This window comes from Apodemus sylvaticus, chromosome 4 (assembly GCF_947179515.1).
Source record: "Apodemus sylvaticus chromosome 4, mApoSyl1.1, whole genome shotgun sequence".
In the NCBI taxonomy this organism is placed as follows: Eukaryota; Metazoa; Chordata; class Mammalia; order Rodentia; family Muridae; genus Apodemus; species Apodemus sylvaticus.
Genome location: NC_067475.1, coordinates 132,810,851 through 132,831,645, shown reverse-complemented (window position 1 = coordinate 132,831,645; position 20,795 = coordinate 132,810,851). Strand labels below are relative to the sequence as shown.

Genomic DNA, 20,795 nt, shown 5'->3' with positions numbered 1-20,795 from the left:
TTCTATCTTTTTAAGTGAACAAATGACTAGTACCAGACAAAAAAGTATAGAGTTGATCATTTGGAACTTAATGTGTGACTGAGCACAAGTAAGACTAAACATAGTATTATAAACATTAATAGTATTTAGTCTAACATCCATATATCATTTCTATTGGCCTATTTTTACTCTTTTCTCTTATAGTCTTAGATAAAGTACTTCACTTAAGTTGTCATGCATTTCTAATTTCTCATCAATATGTCATATTTTGTTGGGACATTTTATTGAATTCCATTCAATGCATCACATTTATCAATATTCTAGCTAAAGGAAAAGGAAGTGGAGGAGTAAAAACCGCCAAGCTATATGCCTGGGTAGCACTGCAGTCATTACCAGAAGAAATGGTTATTAGTCCTTGTCTATTGGACTTTCTTGAAAAGGCCCTGGAAACTATCCCAATTACCCCAATAGAAAGGAATTATACAGGTAAGTACTCTCCACATATGCATTCAAACTTCAGATCTTATTTTATAGAGGTTCTCACTGCTATTATACATTGTTACATATTCCTATATAAAACAAAGAACTGGAGAAGAACCAGGGAGGTCAGTTCATTCTTGTTTGCAGGTAGAGAATCCAAGCTGTGGTGAAGCCATATTATTTTTTCAAGGTTACAGCTAGATAGTGACAGCACTAATGATTGTATGTCCTATATTAATGTGTTTCTTGTGCTGGACTCTCTTCATGGGATGGCATAAGTGCTGTTTTCTGTGTATAGTATGTGCTGTGCTGGGAGAATTTAATTTGGGGAAATAAACATGAGATTTGAGTAGGCAAGGATATGTAGCCTGACAGACTTCAAAGCAACTTTCTGCTGTTGATATATCTTATATCAATACTAGTTAGAGAAAAGGATTTTCTGATGATTTGCCCTTGATATGAAGTAAAAGATGAACCTAAATATTTTAACAGCAGTCAGCTCACAAGATGAAGATATGGGACATTTCGACATCCCAGATCCTATGGAGGAGTCGACCACATCCCTGGTGTCGTCTTCAACGTCCGCTTACTCCTCCTTCCCAGTCGATGTTGTTGTGTATGTGCGAGTCCAGGTGAGACTGTTGTTTCTTCATAAAGAAAATATTTGAAATTTTAACATTATTTCCTTTCAAATTTTTCTGAATCATAATCTCATGAATGTTTGGCATCTCTACAATGGCTTAGAAGTTTGCTAAGTCCTAAGAAGTATATTTTGAGAATCTCTGAGAAGTAAATTTGTATGTATTTACTAGTCTGAGCAGCTAATATACTAAGTAATTAAGAGTTTATAAAAACTTTTGTTACTAACACAGCAGTATTTATCAGTGTTTTGACATGTGATTACCTTCTTTAAAAGATTTTAGTATTAACAAAAAATAATTTGGACATAAATATATTTTTTATTCAGTATATTTTTAATTTACATTTCAAATGATTTCCCCTTTCCTGGCCATAAATATGTTTGAGATTCTGAATTATCCAAATGACGGATATTCAAATACTTAGTTTATTGTAGACAATGTCTCAACTCTGTAACCCAGGATGGCACGTACACTAAGTTGGCATTGAACTTGCAATAACCCTCCTCCCCAGAACCCCTGAGAACAGGGTGAGCTCTGTTCCTACAATATTTACCTTCAGAGAGATCATGCCATCCTGTTAATACACTTTGGTTTACATGACATCCTTCTGTTTTATAAGTAGTGTCATTAAATTTAACTGCTTTTAAATATCAGATGATTAAACAATATACGTTAAATATCTAACTATTTTAAGAACTATTCAGTTCTTAAAAATCTTTTCCCCCTGCTTTTTGCACTTTAGCCTTCACAGATCAAATTTAGCTGTTTACCAGTGTCAAGAGTAGAGTGCATGCTGAAGCTACCATCTCTGGACTTGGTATTTTCTTCAAACCGAGGAGAACTGGAAACTTTGGGGACTACGTACCCTGCAGAGACCCTATCCCCTGGTAGTACTGCTCCTCAGAGTGGAGCAAAGGCCTCTGCGAGCAAAGCTGGAATGCCAGGTAGAGAACTGTTACATCATCTGGTCCAAGGCCAAGTACTGTTCTTAGTAGTTATTCATCTATATATTTTTATCTATATTTTAAATAGATTTAGAAAAGCAGAATATTAGAGAATTGTGGCATTTGTAGGAAAAATGCCTATAGTAGGCCAAAGTCATAATTATTACTTCATCTATTAGTAGAATATGAGTAGAGTCCTCTCTAATTTATATTTTACCTCAACAGTAATTAGTGTTACAGCTTTAGCTGGCATGACACTAGAAGCGCCCTAATAAGAATACTAACAGTTCATGCATCCATGTACTTTTGAATGTTCATATCATATTGGATTATACATTTTAGGAACAATGAGTTTTGCAACTGGAAATAAAAGATATACTTTTATGAAGAGCTGTCCTTATCAAATTTTCCCAAGTAGCACTTATATTTTTAAATGGTAAATTTTGCTATCTACCTCATTTGTTTCATTAAAGGTTTGATTATAAAGTACAGTTGAGGATTTCTTGACTCCTAACACTCCTCACAAAAGCTCTATGCTGTGAATCATACAGAAATACAAATGTAAATGAGAGGGCAGTGTTGGCTAGTTTGAGTGGAGATTGACAGTAGACTTGAAAGGTCACTTACACCTCAGTTCTTACCCAAGGGCAGCAGATGCCATTCCATACCGGATGTCACAACTGAGAGTCTTTAACTGGAAGTGAGTGGGGAAAGCAGGAAGAGTGTGAAGATGTCCAGCCAATCTGAAGACCCTTCTTTCTAGTCGGATCATTTGACCTAAAATGCTATAATGGCCAAGTGGAACATATAAAAGCAAAATGTGTGAATGAACTCCTAAACTCCAGTTTCTAGAGAAGCATGAAACCTGTTGAAGGGAAATCAGCCTTCAGATTTAGAAGGTGTCACTCAGGCTTAGGTCCTATTTTTTTGTACAGTTATATTGAATTCAACATTTTACCAAATAGCCTTATGTTTGGCTTTTGAGAGAGAGCATGTTAGTCCTTGTAGACTTCCTTGTGGCTGATGATGCTAGAATGTCTCTTACTTACAGGCTCTTCGGGATTGGGCAGCCCACTTGGCCGAAGCCGGCACAGCAGCAGCCAGTCGGATCTGACCGGCTCCAGCAGCAGCTCGTCTGGCCTGAGCTTCACGGCGTGCATGTCTGACTTTTCCCTGTATGTGTTTCACCCCTATGGCGCAGGGAAGCAGAAGTCCACAGTTTCTGGTCTCACATCTGGATCAGGAGGGCTAGGTATATTTGCTCATTAGCATCTTTGTTAATTTTTTTTAAGTTTTCTTTTCTTAGACTACATTACTATGGCTATAAGCCAACATGGAAATTTGTATTTTTCTCTTGATAATACCTATTTTATCCCTGTTTTATAGTAAAAATATGAAACAAATTCATATAAACTAATTATACACGGATTTAAAACTTAAGGATGCTTGTTAAATGATATGTATAGCATAATATCTATAGATAGTTTTCTTAAATTATTAAATTCATTAAAGTATTATCAAATCACTTTGTATAAAATTATAGTCCATAAAAAGTAAAATGTTTGAAGTATGTAGGTTATGCTTGGTAATTTTAAATGAGATCACTAAACCATCGTTTAGTAAAGCAAAGTCTGTATTTTAAAGTTCAGGTCTCATTAGTGAATATTTCTTGCAGTCATATAAGTAAATACTACTTTATTATTGTTATTTGAATGAGCTTGTCATATATGTGGGCTTCAACCTGTCTAAACCACTGTGAGAAATGCAAATGCTCCTTAGATTATTCTAAATTTTCACTAATTTAACTCCTTTTAATTGGTGGCATGTTACAGTATATTGGATAATTTTCTTTAACTGGTTGTGTGTATATGCACTGTGTATACATGTGCATACATATGGGCATTTTTCTTGTTTTGGTTTTCTTAGGGAATGTGGATGAAGAGCCCACTTCCGTCACAGGGCGAAAAGACTCACTAAGTATAAACCTTGAGTTTGTAAAAGTGAGCTTGTCTCGGATAAGGCGCTCAGGAGGTGCCTCGTTTTTTGAAAGTCAATCTGTAAGCAAGTCTACAAGCAAAATGGACACTACACTAATCAATATATCTGGTATTCTCTTTTATAGTTTTTAATTAAAATATTATGATTTTTAAGCAATGAACTCTATTTTTAACAGTGCTTAAATATTAAGTATACATAAACATTCAGCTTAGTGATAAAGGTAAGAAGCTCAGCCCAGCCTACAAGACTCTCAACTCAAGCAGTTAGTGTTAGAATGAGTCCTAGGTAGACATATCCAAGGGTAAAACTATGCCAAATTAAAGAACAAAAATTCTTACTTTTTTTATTTTGCTTCTTTTTTATTATGAGTTCATAAAATTTATGACTTTTTATTTGTATCAACTTGTAGATGTTTACAACACTAAAAATGGGATGCATAGCCTTAATAATAAGTCCTACTTTGTATTAGTAGGTCTTATTTGTTCTCTTTGAATTGTAACTTGAGTATTTAAGTTAAGTAAATATAACCATCTTGGGAATTTAGGGTACTAAGTGAAAATTTTTATAACAATAATCTCACTAATATAGTATGTTCCCTTAAGTTGATAACCATTTAGGCAATCATTTTTTATATTCCCTCCATATTGCCCAATATACTTTTTTAATTAAATATTTTCTTTATTTACATTTCAAATGTTATCCCCTTTCCTAGTTTTCCCTCCCAAAACCCCCTATCCCACCTTCCTCCCCCTGTACACTAACCTACCCACTCCACTTCCCTATCCTGGCATTCCCGTATACTGGGGCACCAAGCCTTCTCAGGACCAAAGGCCTCTCCTCTCATTGATGTCCAACAAGGCCATCCTCTGCTACACATGCATCTGGAGCCATGGGTCCCTCCATGTGTACTCTTTGGTTGGTGGTTTAGTCCCTGGGAGCTCTGGGGGTACTGGGTGGTTCATAGTGTTGTTCCTCCTATGGGGCTTAGGCAAACATACCTATATTTTATAGTAAACTTTTGCCAGGCACTATGCTTGGTTACTAGTATGAACAGACATGAGTAATGCAAGGTCTTACATGTGGAAAAAATAATAATAATACAATAATTTCAGAAAATATCCTTGAAAGTAGCAACATGATATTTTGAATCATAGAGGCATCGAAAAGGGTATCTTTGGAGCATGCTTTGGCTACTATGGCTGAATCGTGAGGTTTAATCAGAGACTTGATTGTACAGAGTAGATGGAGTAAGAGGAAGAAGTCCTGGCTAAAGATAAAGATGATGAATTAGGCCAGTAGCATACTGAGGACTCAGATTGAACTGAGGGACCAGATATTCATTCTTCAGGTGGTAAGAAGCCATTAGCAGTTTCTAAAGAATTGGGATGATTCTTCAGATTGTTATTTTAGAAAGAAAGTCAGTAGTACCACAGAAGATGGGAGGAAAAGATGCTTGAGGATGGTGTTTAATCAGCAGTGGTGAGTGAAAATCTGATGTAACAGTAAAAAGAGAAAGATGGGAATAGCTTCAAAGTAAGAGAAGAAAATCCTCAAGTTGTATAAGGAGCAGTAGAGGACGAAGCGTGGCTGTGAACTAAGTGATCTGGAGGGGAGTGGGTATAGAATGATTGTACAGCAGCCGTGGGTCAGCTGTCACCAGGCCTGTCTGCATGTGCTCAGGTGCTATGTCCTCACAGGCACTGGCGTGCTAATCTAAAGCTGTGGAGGAGGAACAGAAGAGAAAGGGGGCAGAAAGGAAACGGTGTCAAAACACAGCCCCAAAGAGAATCATAAGGGTACTTTTCTTATGAAAGTGTCTGCCCTGAACAAAAAGGGAAATAACTACTCCCTTGCACACAGCGGTTTGGTTTGCAATTCCTTTGTGCAAGGTTATATCCCAGCTCATAATCTTGACCTATTCTCCATATTTGATGAGCCCTGTGTTACACTAAAAGCTTGCTTTATAGGTAATCTCTAGAACCTCTCTGTGACAGAGCAATAAATAATAGAGACATAACCATCTCCCAAAGAAAGGACACAGAGTTAATAATTTTGCAATGCACTGTTTTTCTTTATTTTGAAGATAAAATCACTTGTTAATACAGTGTATCTTAGTATTTTATGGTTTAGAGCAATATGTATATTAAGCTCTATAATTCCATGTCTGATAAAGTGTTAAAAGTTTTGGAAGTCTGTTCTAAGCTCTAACAAACCATTTCTGCATCAGCTGTTTGTGATATAGGGTCTGCTTCATTTAAATATGATATGCGCCGACTCAGTGAAATCCTTGCATTTCCAAGAGCCTGGTATAGGAGAAGTATTGCAAGGCGCCTGTTCCTTGGAGACCAAACTGTAAATTTGCCAAGTAAGCGTGCTATGTAACCAAAATTACATTTCTTTTCATTTGGGTTGAAGAAAACAAGACCCATTATTAATAACACAAATTTTGTAAGCTATACCATGTAATTCATTCATTTGTTCAAAAGAATGTCTATTGAACCCCTGAAATTGCAAACACTATGCATACCAAACAAATACCTTCCCTCTTGAAGATTACCCCCTAATATTTTATTCTGTAATAATTTACTCTATAATCCTTTTAAATTTGGAAGTGCAAGTATATATTTATTTAAATAAATAGTTAAAGTATAGAAAAATGAAAATATTGAAGATATCGTACTGTTTTTGTCTTCATCTCTTTCTTAATCTTACATATTGTTATGCTGAGCTGAAGAGGTTGTGGTTGATTTTAGATATTGTTATAGATATTGTTAAGTTGAGCTGAAGAAGTTGTGGAAATGAATAGTACACTTGGCCTGATACAGTGGAAAATGTAAAAAAAAAAATCTTGAGTGGGTTTGTTCTCTCTCTAGTAATACACTTTCTGCCAGAATTTAATAAAATACTGGATTGTTCTTTGCAAATCCTGCCATCTGTGGAAGGAATAAATATTGTAGTTAGAAATAGAGTCTAGGTGAAAGAACTTTTATCACTTAATGTTCCTATCTGTGACTTTTGCTTTGTCTTCTACTGTTGTACTAGCATCTGGTCCAGGGACTCCTGACTCCATCGAAGGAGTGAGCCAGCACCTTTCTCCTGAGTCATCAAGGAAAGCATACTGCAGAACCTGGGAGCAGCCAAGCCAGTCAGCCTCCTTCACCCACATGCCTCAGTCTCCCAATGTGTTCAATGAGCACATGACCAACAACACCATGTCCCCGGGGACAGCAGCACAGAGCCTCAAGTCCCCAGCTTCCGTAAGATCAAGGAGTGTTTCAGACTCTTCAGTTCCTCGACGAGGTAACTTTGGTTGCCAGTATGCCTCCAGTGTTCCTAAGATAAAAATCTAATTACTCTCAGGTTTCTGCCCCAATTACTGGAGATGGATTCTTGAGGAAAAGAAAGTACCAAACACTTCCTGTCAGTGTACTCTGTAAGGACAGCTGCTTTTAGAAACATTCCAACAACATTGTGAATGTACCAAAAGATGGTTCAATATTGAAAAAAATGAAGTCTTTATATTGATTCAATTGTTCATTTATTTAGTCTTTTTTTTTCAACTCTTGCATGCTAGTATTGTCCATGGGCTAATGCCTGAATATATCAAAATGAATGATAGAATTCTTGACACAACAACAAAAAAAAAAAAAAAAAGAAGTCAGTACTTGGTTTGCTCACTGAGTTCATTAGATGATCACCAGCTACCCAGCCAGTGCATGCATTTCTGAATGGTTCCTGCATTTGAGGCTTCTATTTGATTGAAAAACTTTGGCTTTGGCTTTTATGAAGAAACTCCTGAAGTGATGAATTATCTGTGCAGCTATAGCTCATGCACACCAAAGCTCCCTCATCTCACCTGTTTTAGAAGCAATGTGACTACTATTAAACATTTGATCTCATACAACAATATACTGCCTACCTTTTAGATTATAGAAACTAGTGCGTTTTACTTTGTAATAAGCTTTGTTTTATGTGAATAAATGTGCATTTGGGCTTTTTCTGACTTTAGATTCAATTTCAAAAACATCAACTCCTGTTAACAAATCAAACAAAGCAGCAAGCCAGCAAGGGACTCCGTGGGAGACACTAGTTGTGTTCGCTATCAACCTGAAACAGCTAAACGTCCAAATGAATATGAGTAATGTCATGGGAAATACAACGTAAGCTATTCAGAGAAAATATATCTATCTAATAGCATTTTAAATGTTCCTTACAGTGTTGTAAAGGAGTTCAAACCCTTTTAAACATAGTAATCTTCTGAGACAGTAAATAGGTAAAAAATTTTAGTCTGAAATGGCTGGTTAGGATACTATAATATAAACAACACAAAACACATTCCCAATGGAGAATTATAAGGAAATAGAATACTTTAGCTATATAGTTCTAGCTATAAAGCTTCATTAGTTTTAATATTCAAACATCAACCACATGGTATTTAGTTCAAATATGTGTTGAGCTGGGTGTGGTGCATGTATGCCAATCATCCCAGCACTCAGGAAGCTGAGGGACAGTCATTTCAGTTCCAGTATTCAAGACCAGCTTCATCAACTCATGAGAACCTGACTCAATAAAAGGAAGCATTTCATTGTAAAATTGGATCTTCTTTGTATAATCTGATTCACTACTGGTTTTAATTCATGACATTACCAGCCACATATCTAACAATCTTTTCCTTCTTTTTAGTTGGACAACTAGTGGTTTGAAAAGCCAAGGCCGGCTTTCTGTAGGAAGTAACCGTGATCGAGAGATTAGCATGTCTGTTGGTCTGGGAAGGTCACAGTTAGATTCCAAAGGAGGAGTAGTTGGTGGGACCATTGATGTCAATGCTTTGGAGATGGTTGGTATGTTGGAATTTTACAACTACACAGCATATTTTCAAACATTATGTTAAAGACGTTTAGAAAGTTGAATTTGATAAATTTTCCATGAATATTTCTATGGAAAATAATTATTGTTTTTTTATTTTAGCTCATATTTCTGAACATCCAAATCAGCAACCAAACCACAAAATACAGATTACCATGGGTTCTACTGAGTCTCGAGTTGATTACATGGGCTCAAGCATCCTCATGGGTATCTTCAGTAATGCTGATCTTAAGCTTCAGGACGAATGGAAAGTAAACCTATCTAATGCCTTGGAGTCCAGCATGACCGATAAAAGGTAGTATTAGGATGTCCCCTTCTGAAAACTTTATGTGGCTGCTGTTAACATTTTTTTTAACATTCAGGGGCAGGAGAAGTAGTTTGTTTTTTATCTACAGACTAATTTTTATATTATACGACTAATACAAATGAAAAGGCTGGGCAGGAGAGGATAATTATTTTTGCATTATTTGTCTCTGAAATTTATTATACAATTTCTATTTCATGCTTTAGTGAGATTTTTGTGCATGGAGATTTGAAGTGGGATATTTTTCAAGTAATGATATCAAGATCAACTACACCAGACTTGATAAAAATAGGAATGAAGCTCCAGGAGTTTTTCACACAACAGTTTGATACTAGTAAGCGAGCTCTGTCGACCTGGGGACCTGTTCCTTACCTGCCACCCAAGACAATGACTAACAACCTGGAAAAGAATTCCCAAGAACAATGTAAGAACTAGAATTCAACATTGATATATTTGTCGTCTTCCCTGTATGTTATAATTCTTAAGTAACACATTTATATGCTGTACTTGGAAAGTATCCTGTGGCCTCTCCATCCCATCCGTTCAGCAGAAAACTGGCTGTGTTCCTAGTAATGGTGTCAGCTGCCCTTTGGGAAGGTATTACTTTTTACCCTCCACCACCACTTACCTGTAGCATGCCTACTCCATGACAAAGTTAGATTCTGATTTGTGGCATGTGCTGAGGACGCAGAATAACTGACTCTGTCTGTTAACCTAGATCTTAGGCAGGTTATTTTCTTTCAATCAGTAATTAAGGAATTAGCTTGTATTTATTAAGCAACAACTACATGCTTTGGTACTTCTCTAGGCACAAGAGTTACAAAATATGACCATCCCTAATTCAAGAACCTTACATTCAAATAGGAGATGGAGACTATAATTAAATATATAAAAGGCATGGATTCTGGTAGATAGAAGTGCTTATTTAAAAAACAATGGGAAGAACATAGAAGAGGTGAAAGTGAAGTAATGGCTGCTTCAGAAAAGATGACCAGAGAAGCCTTGTCTGAAGGGACATGTTAGCAGAAATGAGTCAGTGGATGAAAGATGTGAGATTGCATGTTGGGGAAAGTTCTGGACAGAAGGCTGTGGAGGAGGTCTGAGGCTCCTGTGTTCCTCATAAAATTGGCTTACTTGAGAATCATTGATGAACCTGGTAGCATAGTTCTCTAATCTTAACTACTTGGGAAGCTGAGGCAGGAGACTACAGATCAAGTTCAAAGCCAGCTTGGACTACTTAGTGTAAGACCCTGTCCGAGAATAAAATGGTCACAATAGTTTGGAGGTGTAATTCAGTGATAGAGCCCTTGTCTGACATGTTCTCAATGGATGCGGGGATTTGAGAGGAAATGAGAGTCATTAAAATATCTTTGAACAGAGCAAAATGATCAGTAAGAAAAGTCCTGGACATTACCTCAGGTAAAGGGAAAAATAAGATTTTTAATATGATCTTATAGTTTTTAAGACATTTGGTAGCATTTGGTTTACCATGGCATAAAATACTCCTTTGCAAATAATCACCATGGCAACTGTGGGGAGAACAGACGATGTAGGCAGTTAGGGATGACACAGGGAGGACATGAAAATCCAGAATGAAGAGGGTGGTACCTTTAACTAGGATGACAGTGGTAAATGTGATCAGTAGTAAGCGGAATGAGGACAATAGTTACTCTTAGTTGGTAACTCTTTATTTATGGTTTTGGGGTTTTCTTGATTCAGGGTTTCTCTGCATAGCCCTAGCTGTCCTGGAACTCACTATGTAGACCAGGCTGGCCTCCTAAGTGCTGGGATTGAAGGCATGCACCCCTATGCTAAGCAGCCAACTCCTTAATTAATTTTTATCATAAAAATAATGTGTGTGCATTGAAAGTAAGCTAGAAAATGAAAACAAAAGTGAAGGATCACACTCCTGCCTCAGACGCATCACCATGAAGCAGCTTAGAGCTGAAACATAAACAGATTGCTATGTAGTTTCTACATATCTGTACACTTGCTTATTTTACTTTGCTTTGTTTTTTGAGTTAGGGTTTCTCTGTGTATCCCTGACCTTCCTGGAATGTTGTTTGACCAAAGTATCATGACCGTTTTTACACTTCAGCTTTCTACTTTGCCAGTTAGTTATCTGTCTTCCAGGAACTATTCAAACTTGGTGACTGACCCACAAGTACCAAGCAGTTTGTCTTAACCATGTTCACAGTTTAAATCTGGTTGATAACTATCTTTACCCTCCTTTAGTTTGGCATAGTTTTTTTTGTATGTCTATACTTATTAAATAGACATGGCCAGTTGTCTGCAGGACACCATACTCTATTCAGTGACTTGTTTGTGGTGTCATTTTCTTATTCCTCTATACCTTTATAATCTTTATAAGCACTGTTGTTAGCAAGCATGTGTAAGTTGTGGTGCTGTACAAAGTGTATGCCTTACTTTATTTTAAAAAGTACTTGTCAAGACCAAATAAATACAATGCATGATCCTTGGTAGCGCTGAGAAAATGGTAAACAGCGAACAAGGACATTACTGGAATAAGTGAACAAAATCTAAATCTGAATTCTGTGATTGATTAGTCCTTTCCAAATATTAATGTGTACATATAACACCTGGAAATCTATATTTTGAAAGTACTAAGGAATGAGCTCAGAGCCTTCCACATGCCAAGCAAATGTGCTATCTCTGAGCTGTGCTCAGCCCAGGAAATTCTTTTGAAAAGCAGATCTGATTCAGGAGATGGCGAGTGGACCTATGAATGTCAAATTCTAACAAGCTCCTGGTGTGCTGCTGACGGTGCTAGTCATCTGAACTCACTTTACGTAGAAGACACGTAGGAAAGAAACATAAAACACATAAAACCCCTCATTCTGGTTTTTAACCGGTGAAAAGTTAATAGATGTAACTGACAGTTGCCTTATTTCTTGTTGTGTATAATTTGTATGAAATACCCTTCAGGCTCTTTGTAAGTCAGTCAGCATTACAGACATCGAGCTGTGAGAGTTGTGAACACTGGAAAGTTCATACCTTCCCAAGCTCTGTCTGTCCTCCTACAGCATCTTTTCCTACTGTCTGTTTAACAGTTTAGCATCCCCCATGGTTTCCACTCATCATCAGAATGGAGAACACATCATGCACATGACTGTACAACGGACCCACCTCTCTGCCTTTTGCCCTGTTCAAGATACATGAGACAATTTATGACAAATATTTCTTGGTTTTCTTGTAGTGCTTGATGCTGCACACCATCGACACTGGCCAGGCGTGTTGAAGGTGGTGTCTGGATGCCACATATCCTTATTTCAGGTTCCATTACCAGAAGATGGGATGCAGTTTGGAGGATCCATGAGCTTGCATGGAAATCATATGACCCTGGCTTGTTTTCATGGTCCAAATTTCCGTTCAAAATCCTGGGCCCTTTTTCACTTAGAAGAACCAAATATTGCCTTTTGGACTGAAGCTCAGAAAATCTGGGAAGATGGTAACCTGACACATTTCCAGCTTTTATTCTTTGCATGTTCTAGCATGATCATAAATGACTTAAGTCATTTTTTTCTTTGATATTTTGTGTGCTGATTTTTAAGGAGTGAGTGTGTGTGTGTGTGTGTGTTTGTGTGTGTGTGTGTGTGTAGCATAAGTGTGTTGTGTATGATGTGTGTATGTTTGTGTATGGTATATGTGTGTGCATGTATGCTGTGTGTGCATGTATGTCTATGAATGAAGGCATGTACATGCCACGGTGCATGTGGACATTAGAGGGCAACCTGGGGTATAAGTGCTCACCCTCTACCTCCTTTAGGACTAGGCTAGCTGACTCGTGTTTCCAGGGATTCCCCTGTGTGCACTTCACATCTCACCATAGGAGTCCTGGGATTAGACACACAACACTGTTTCCAACTTCATATTGGTTCTAGGAAGTGAAGCTTCAGACCTCACACTTTTACAACAAATGCTGTACACACTAAGCCATCTCCCTGACCTCCTTTTTACTTTTGTTTGTTTGCGGTTTTTTATTTTAGAAGGGATTCATTTGTGCTATAACACACATAGAAGTCAGAGGACAGCTTGAGGAGTTGGTCCTCAGTTTGTATCATGTGGATTTTAGGGGTTAAACTCAGGTTGTCAGGCTCTGTAGTGAGTGCCTTTATCCTGAGTCATCTCACCAGCCCCTTCCCACTTTTTTTTATTAGAGAAATCTCTCTGTTTGTTATCCTATAAGTACAAGATCAGGACAGTCATTGTTAGTGAATCAGCATTTATAAGGTATAGAGTTGTTTAAGAAACATCTAAACATACTTCTAAACTTGCCCTCTTACTCCATGTTACTCAAATTTAGTGCTGCTGTGACTGGCCTTAGCATATTTTCTAGAAATAACTCTTTGTAAAATCATGAAGACAGTGATGGTGTGAGAAGATTCTCTGTCAGACAAAACTGCGTTATAAAACTTGAGGGCAGTAATAGAACCCTGAGATACCTCCAGGAATATTTGGGCAACACAAGTTGAACTTGGTGGGTATTTTAAAAAGGACACCAAGACATAAAATTGTAAAAAAAAAAAAATCAGTTCCCTTGAGCAGTTTCCTATTCAGTGCTTTACTTTTTAACAGTGTCTTACTTGATTTCCCAGGTTGTCCTGTAACTCGTGATCCCCCTGCCTCTGCTTCCTGAGTGGTATACAGATGTATACCACTGACTGACCCACTCTGAGGCTCCTTAACAAAATGGTTGATGTTCTTCATCTCACTGGGATAAATCCAGCTAACTATTTGTGAGCTTCCTCACTTATTTAGCCTTTCCTACTCTGTAGGGCTTAACATCATCTGTTGCTCTGATGCCACAGTTATTTTCTTAGCCATAAAAACAGCTTATCACTTTTAGAAACATTCTTTTCTTGTGTTGTAGGTTCTAATGATCACTCCACATACATTGTTCAAACACTGGATTTTCATCTGGGTCATAATACCATGGTTACCAAACCATGTGGTGCTCTGGAGAGTCCCATGGCAACAATAACCAAAATAACAAGGCGTCGCCACGAAAACCCACCCCATGGAGTAGCCAGTGTAAAAGAATGGTTCAACTATGTCACTGCCACAAGGAATGAAGGTTGAATATTTAGCCTTTGTTGGGCTTATTTTCTTTTTTGTTTTATCAAGTAGTGGTCAAATTTTCATGTCTTAATGAAGTTTTCATTTTATTACTGTTGATGCACAAAGTAGTTATTTAATACAAGAAATAACCACCTGGTAGTACAACATTTTACAAATACAAATTATTCTAGAAATAACTGAAACAATCATAAATAAATTGGTTTTAAATCAATAAAAATTAATCTTGTTAATTTTGTAACATTTGGTAAATATTTTAGAATTATTTGAAAAATTGTTTTGTAGTTATTCTAAAAATTAGATGTTTAGGAAATGGTAAACTAACAAAATGCAAAAAATGTAAGATTCTACTTACCTGGAGTAAAATAATATTGCTCCTGTCAATTCATAATATAAAAAAAAAATACTTTGGATGAGTTTTTCATCTATGAGACCACATTTCTGGTCTAATAACCAGGATGACAAGACATCACCACAAAAGCCCTCCCCATGGCATAGTGAGTGTAGAAGAACATTCAACTATGTCACTGCCAAGTCATGTTGTAAATAACTGTAGTATTTGCCAGGTCGCTCCTATGTGGTTGCTTTCAGTTTGCATATGTAACATCGTTTTTATCAATCGTCTGATATTTGGCAAAGCTGATTAGATTAAGACATGTTATGTTTTGAATGTTTTACTTAGAAGTGACCTTTCTAAATGAAAAAGATTGCTTGTACCATATGATTTTAGTTTAACTTTCAGGAATAGGCACACACTCTGGATGAGTAAAAAATAGGTTAAAAAAAAAAAAAAAGAAGGTAAGAGAAAATTAGACTATGGCCTATTTTGACTTTTAGACATTTGGAATAGGGTTGTTGAGGTTTTTGTTGTCATTTTGTTTCTTAAGATTTTCTTTTAACTAGGATGTTCTAGGAAGCTGTTTACATATCCACAGCAATAATCTTCACAGCAATAGAGTAGTTATAATATTCCAAAAAATAGGACTTCTACATAATTTCAAGGGTCGGGATAATATTTAGTGTCCAGTCTATATAGCCCATTCAGTTTGATAAAATACAACTTAAGACATTAAAATTGACAGTTCTAGACATATTAAAACTGGAAAAACCCAAACTAGCAGGCATTGATTGGGTTTATCGAAAATTCATATTACGAAGTTTTGGTTTTGACAACAGTAAGGTCTTTTTCTTAATGATATTCTTCTGAAGAATATCATTATTTCCAACTTGTAAGGTGATTAGCATTTGATATACTATCTTTAAAACCTCACTTTGTACCATTTAACTAAATCTATTACTCTGAAGCTTCATTTATTTGCCTATGTCTAAATACAGTTTATCACTTTTAGAGGCATACTATTTTTGTCACTAGGCTCTAGTAATTGTAAATTATTTATTCCAGCTATCCCATATAAAAGATACAAAAGCCTGGTATTTTCACTTACAAGCTGTAAGCCTAGATTGAGCAGGTTCTGAGCTGTTGTAACTTACATCGCAGCTATACACCCCTAGTACCTTACTGTTGGAGTCTCGACGGGCTGTTCTTGCTCCATCAGTCTGTCCTCAAGGTGCACTTCTCTTGGTCAGGTCCTGCCTTTCTCTCTCCTGCCCAGTCACTGACTCTAGCCTCTATTCACCAATACCTTTAAATTAGTAGGCAATGTTTACAAAACAAAGACTGGTATATATGAGAATTCACTTGTCTGAGGACAACCAGATCTTGGGGTTCAAAATTTAAATTTGTATACATAGCAACAGATGAATGCCCAACAAGTGATCATTTTCTAAACATTGTTTAAATTCAGTGTGGTGACAGTGCCCTTCGGTTTAACATAACCCTTTCTGTTTTATGTATGTAGAGCTAAACTTACTTCGTAATGTTGATGCTAATAACACGGAGAACAGTACTGCTGTGAAGAATTCTAGTTTGTTGAGTGGGTTCCGGGGAGGTTCTAGCTACAACCATGAAACAGAGACTATCTTTGCATTACCAAGGATGCAGCTAGAATTTAAATCAATTCATGTTCAAGAACCACAGGAGCCTTCATTACAAGGTATGTGTAGAAATATCCTTAGTCTTAACATTACAAAGAAAATTCTAAAAAAACTTCATACTGCCCTTACTCTCTTACTACTGGCTATTTTGATATGTTAATTTAATAAAACTGGTGATGTAGGTCAAATTGATGTTTTTACTAGATATACATAGACTGTGATAAATTTATTTAGCCTATTTGTACCTTTTTGCCAAATAATTGGGAAGAATAATTGGACTTTATTATAAGGAACAATTATGCATTCTAGGAATTTTTAATATATTATCATTAGTCTATACATCATATACACATGCTCAATTCTCAAATCTTTACATTAATATTACAAGTGTATGCATTTACATGGGTCTATGTAAATCTTTATTGATTGAAGAGGCTTCATGGAATTTTTTTACTGTAAAATACCTTTCTCGTCTCAGATGCCAGCTTGAAACCCAAGGTAGAATGCAGTGTGGTGACAGAGTTCACTGACCACATCTGTGTGACTATGGACGCTGAGCTCATCATGTTTCTCCATGATCTAGTGTCAGCATATCTGAAAGAGAAAGAAAAAGGTGGGCTACGTATCTTTTCTTTCTTCTTTCACTTTACAGGAAAGACAAGTGTCAGTGAATTAACGTGGAGAATGTTTTTATGGTCTAGGGATAGGATGAATGCCTTTTTCCTCTGTGGGCTGCACATGTCATGAAGCAGCACTTCAACGACTACACGACAGATTCCTGAGTTCTGCTGGATGCGTGGCACTTTTGAATATTTTGTTTTACATTTCTTTAGGTTTTTGGGGGGGGGGGGTAAATTCACCATGCCACACATATACAGGACAGAAGACAACTTAAAGGAGTCTACTTTCCTAACACTGTACTGTCTCCAAAAGTTAAACTCAGGTCATCAGCCCTGGTGGCAAACCTCTACCTGCTGAGCCATCTGACTGGCCCACAATGGTACTCATTTTAATCATGAGGTGTTTCTTACTTTATAAAGAGGTTAAAAAAATTAGGGACTAGAAAGGTGGCTCAAAAACAATCTATAGCTACTGCTCCAGAGGATCAAACACTTTGTTCTAGCCCCTACTATACACACAGACATAGATGCATGAGTGTGTGTGTGTCTCTCTGTGTGTGTATTTGTGGTAGCCAACTTTAAAGAGGCTTTTCTTAAGCACTGGGAGGAAAGGATTGTATACAAATGCTGCTTAGTGACACTGTTAATGTAACTATACAACTATTAATATACCAAAAAGCACTGATTGCACACTTACTTGAATTTGGTATATAAATAACAGTCCAACTAAACTTTTAAAAGTCATCAAGCTACAACTTTTTTGCTATGTTGATGTTTAGACTCAAGGTTTCACATAGCTAAGAAAATATTTAACCATAGAATTAATAACCTCTGGCCCTCCTTTTAATTTTTATTTTGAAACACAATCTCACCAATTTTAATCTGGCTTGAAATAGGCAGTGTCCTCAGTTTCCTACCCAGCTGGGATTACAGATTTGACCAGCATACTCAACTGCTAGTCAGGAAATTCACCTCTGTTGACTACAGTGCCCTACACTTGCTAACACAAATGTGATCTCTACATTCTTTACCACAGTGACAACCTCACTTTTCTCAGAAATAAAAAGAATTGATATTTTCCCTTGGGTTATTTTAAGATACCTTTTAACTGGTGTAATTAAATGAAACTTAGCATGGTGATAGAGGTAGTGGTGGTTCTTAAGATCTGGCTTTATATATTTATTATTATTATTACCATCATCATGATTATTATCATTATTATTATAGCCATTTTTCCGCCTCGGATTTTATCCACCCGACCAGGACAAAAATGTCCAATTATTATACACGATGATAATTCCTCTGACAGAGACAGAGAAGATAGCATCACTTACACCACTGTGGACTGGAGAGACTTTATGTGCAACACATGGCATCTGGAGCCTACTCTTAGGTAAGGATTGGGTGTGCACAACCTCAGCATGCCCAAGGGTATTAACGTGGTTGCTTTTCCAACTGATGTGCCCAAATGCTTGGCAAGAAGCTGAAGGTGGGGGAGTATTGTGGCTCACAGTTTAAGAGGAAATACACTCTCCTTCTTGGTGGCACAGTATGAGGCAGCTGTTCATAGTGTATATACAATCAGAGCAAGAAAAGTAGCAGGAAATGTAGCCAATCTCTAACACCTGAAAATCTGCCCTTTGTGACCTACGCTTCTTCCAGTAAAACCTCACCTCCTAAAGATTCCACAGTCTCCACAATCTTCAACACTGGCATTAGCTGGGGACCAAGTGTTTGATGCAGACCATTGGAAGACATAGTTTATGTTCAAACCACAATACCCACTTCATCCCCACAGGTTTAAAGCCACCCCATAATGAAAAATGCATTTATTCTCTTTCAAACATTTTCATAGTCTCAACCCTATTTAAAATTCCAAAGTCTCTTTTGGGACTTAAAGCTGTTTCTTAACTGTAAACTGCTATACAATCAAAGAAGTTAATATTTCTAATATACAGTGGCACAGAATAAACCTTCCCCATTACATATGGAGGAATGGGGCATGGCAAGGAAAGACTGGGCCAAAGCAGTACTGAAACCCAACAGGGCAGAAACCAAGGCTCCAAACGTGTTGGGTGGCTCCACTCTTCCAGCCCTGCCTCCTGCAGTACACCCCCTCTCTCCAGACCTGCAGCTTTCCTCAGGAGACATCACACTGTCCTGGCCTCCCTCATTCTAGGCTTCCTTTGCTATTTAACACTTCCACAGCTTCCTACAGTAAGCTCTGGGCCTTCTGTGCAGACACTTTGAGCCAACATATTTTTCAGAGATACAAATGCAGTAAAATCTTCTTTATCCTTCTCCTTCATATTCTCTCTGTCTGTCTGTCTCTCTCTCTCTTCCTCCCTCCCTCTTTTCCTCCCTGCCACAACTCCCCCAGCCCTACCTCTATTTTCCCCAGTAATTGGCTGAAGCCACTTTTATTTAACCAATAGCTTTAAATTGGGGAGTAAGGTTTATACAACAAAGGCCACTGTATATGAAAATTCACTAATCTGGGGGCAACCGGATCATGGGGTTCAGAATTTAGCCTTTGCATATATACCACCAGACCAGCCCCAACACTTATCAGCACACATAAATTTTTTTTTTGGAACTATTACAATTTGTACAAGGCTTTTCAACCCAAGTATTCAAATATATCTGCTAAAGTGTTTTATCCTGGGTGTATTAAGGAAGTGTAGTAATGTTCATGAGTCATACACCTTGATAATGACCATTTCTAATTACTATTTTAGATTAATTTCTTGGACTGGAAGAAAGATTGATCCCGTAGGTGTTGATTATATTCTTCAAAAATTGGGCTTTCACCATGCCAGGACTACTATTCCCAAATGGCTTCAGAGAGGAGTGATGGACCCACTGGACAAGGTGCTGTCCGTTCTCATCAAAAAACTCGGAACTGCCCTGCAGGATGAGAAGGAAAAGAAAGGAAAAGACAAAGAAGAACACTAGAATAGCGACTCCATCTGTGAAACATCTGACACTGTCCGTTAAGTTCTATTACACTGCAGGGGTTTTTTGAGCATAACTTTAAATGGTACTTTAAAATAATTCTAATTTTGTTGCCACTATTGAAACAGTTTGTAAGTTAATCTGTTTATTCTAGCTCTACCATTCTGTATACAGTAAAGTATTGCATGAAAATGTAAATTTTGTAGAAAAACTAAATTAAGAGATATACATCTGCTCATTAAAGTTTATGATTGTTTCATGTGCAATATGGTTGCTGTATTTAAAGTATTTACAGAGTAACTGTGAATTTTTTTCTTCTTGGCCATAACTTTTAGAAAAAAATCTTGTTGATAATGTGATTGGGGGGGTCTTTTTTTATGTAGACTTGTATAAAGATCTATTTGTATATAATTTGAGTAATTGTGATTATTGTATACCACAAAAATATTGTTTGTAATTATTGTAATAAAGTCACAATAATGGCTTCAGTCCATAGTTGTTTCATATCTTTGTTTCATTTGCTAGTTTGTTAGTATGTAAATGCTCTTTATGTTTCACAGTTAACCATTTGTTTTTTAATATGGTGCTTGTAACACTTTGGATGCATAAAAATACTTAAATAAAATAGTTCCAGGTAAAAGGTCCCCAGAGCCATTAGGTATTGTTCTTTCCTGTGGTGAGTACACGGATGCTCATTTTTATCATTAAACTGCATTTAATCCTTCTGTATATGTATATAACACTTAATGCTTATAAAGTCATATGATATAAATGTTACATATATGCATATATGTATACACATGCATGCATAGTGTATGTGTCAAAAACTAGTCCATATGTAGGTGTCCTAAAAAGATTTGCTTTATCTCCAGTTCTTAGTGTACAGGAATAAATAAATATTCAGAAGTAGGTATAT

General features: G+C 36.9%; 1 protein-coding gene across 9 annotated transcripts in view; it reads left to right on the top strand.

Moving 5' to 3' along the window:
* Bltp1 (bridge-like lipid transfer protein family member 1) overlaps positions 1-20,372 on the top strand; it is a 204,637-nt gene extending 184,265 nt beyond the window's left edge. For 8 of the 9 annotated variants that reach the window (XM_052180612.1, XM_052180617.1, XM_052180611.1 and 5 more), the window contains 17 exons: positions 304-465; positions 952-1,091; positions 1,843-2,044; positions 3,096-3,296; positions 3,971-4,150; positions 6,270-6,407; positions 7,085-7,342; positions 8,052-8,202; positions 8,726-8,883; positions 9,011-9,203; positions 9,419-9,636; positions 12,430-12,681; positions 14,104-14,307; positions 16,169-16,363; positions 16,783-16,917; positions 18,152-18,317; positions 19,663-20,372. In XM_052180612.1, the coding sequence (XP_052036572.1) occupies positions 304-465; positions 952-1,091; positions 1,843-2,044; positions 3,096-3,296; positions 3,971-4,150; positions 6,270-6,407; positions 7,085-7,342; positions 8,052-8,202; positions 8,726-8,883; positions 9,011-9,203; positions 9,419-9,636; positions 12,430-12,681; positions 14,104-14,307; positions 16,169-16,363; positions 16,783-16,917; positions 18,152-18,317; positions 19,663-19,879 (3,170 nt within the window). In that variant the 3' untranslated portion in view covers positions 19,880-20,372. The remainder of the gene's footprint in view (positions 1-303; positions 466-951; positions 1,092-1,842; positions 2,045-3,095; positions 3,297-3,970; positions 4,151-6,269; positions 6,408-7,084; positions 7,343-8,051; positions 8,203-8,725; positions 8,884-9,010; positions 9,204-9,418; positions 9,637-12,429; positions 12,682-14,103; positions 14,308-16,168; positions 16,364-16,782; positions 16,918-18,151; positions 18,318-19,662) is intronic. The other variant, XM_052180613.1, reaches the window with a different exon arrangement.
* Positions 20,373-20,795: the final 423 nt, after the last annotated feature.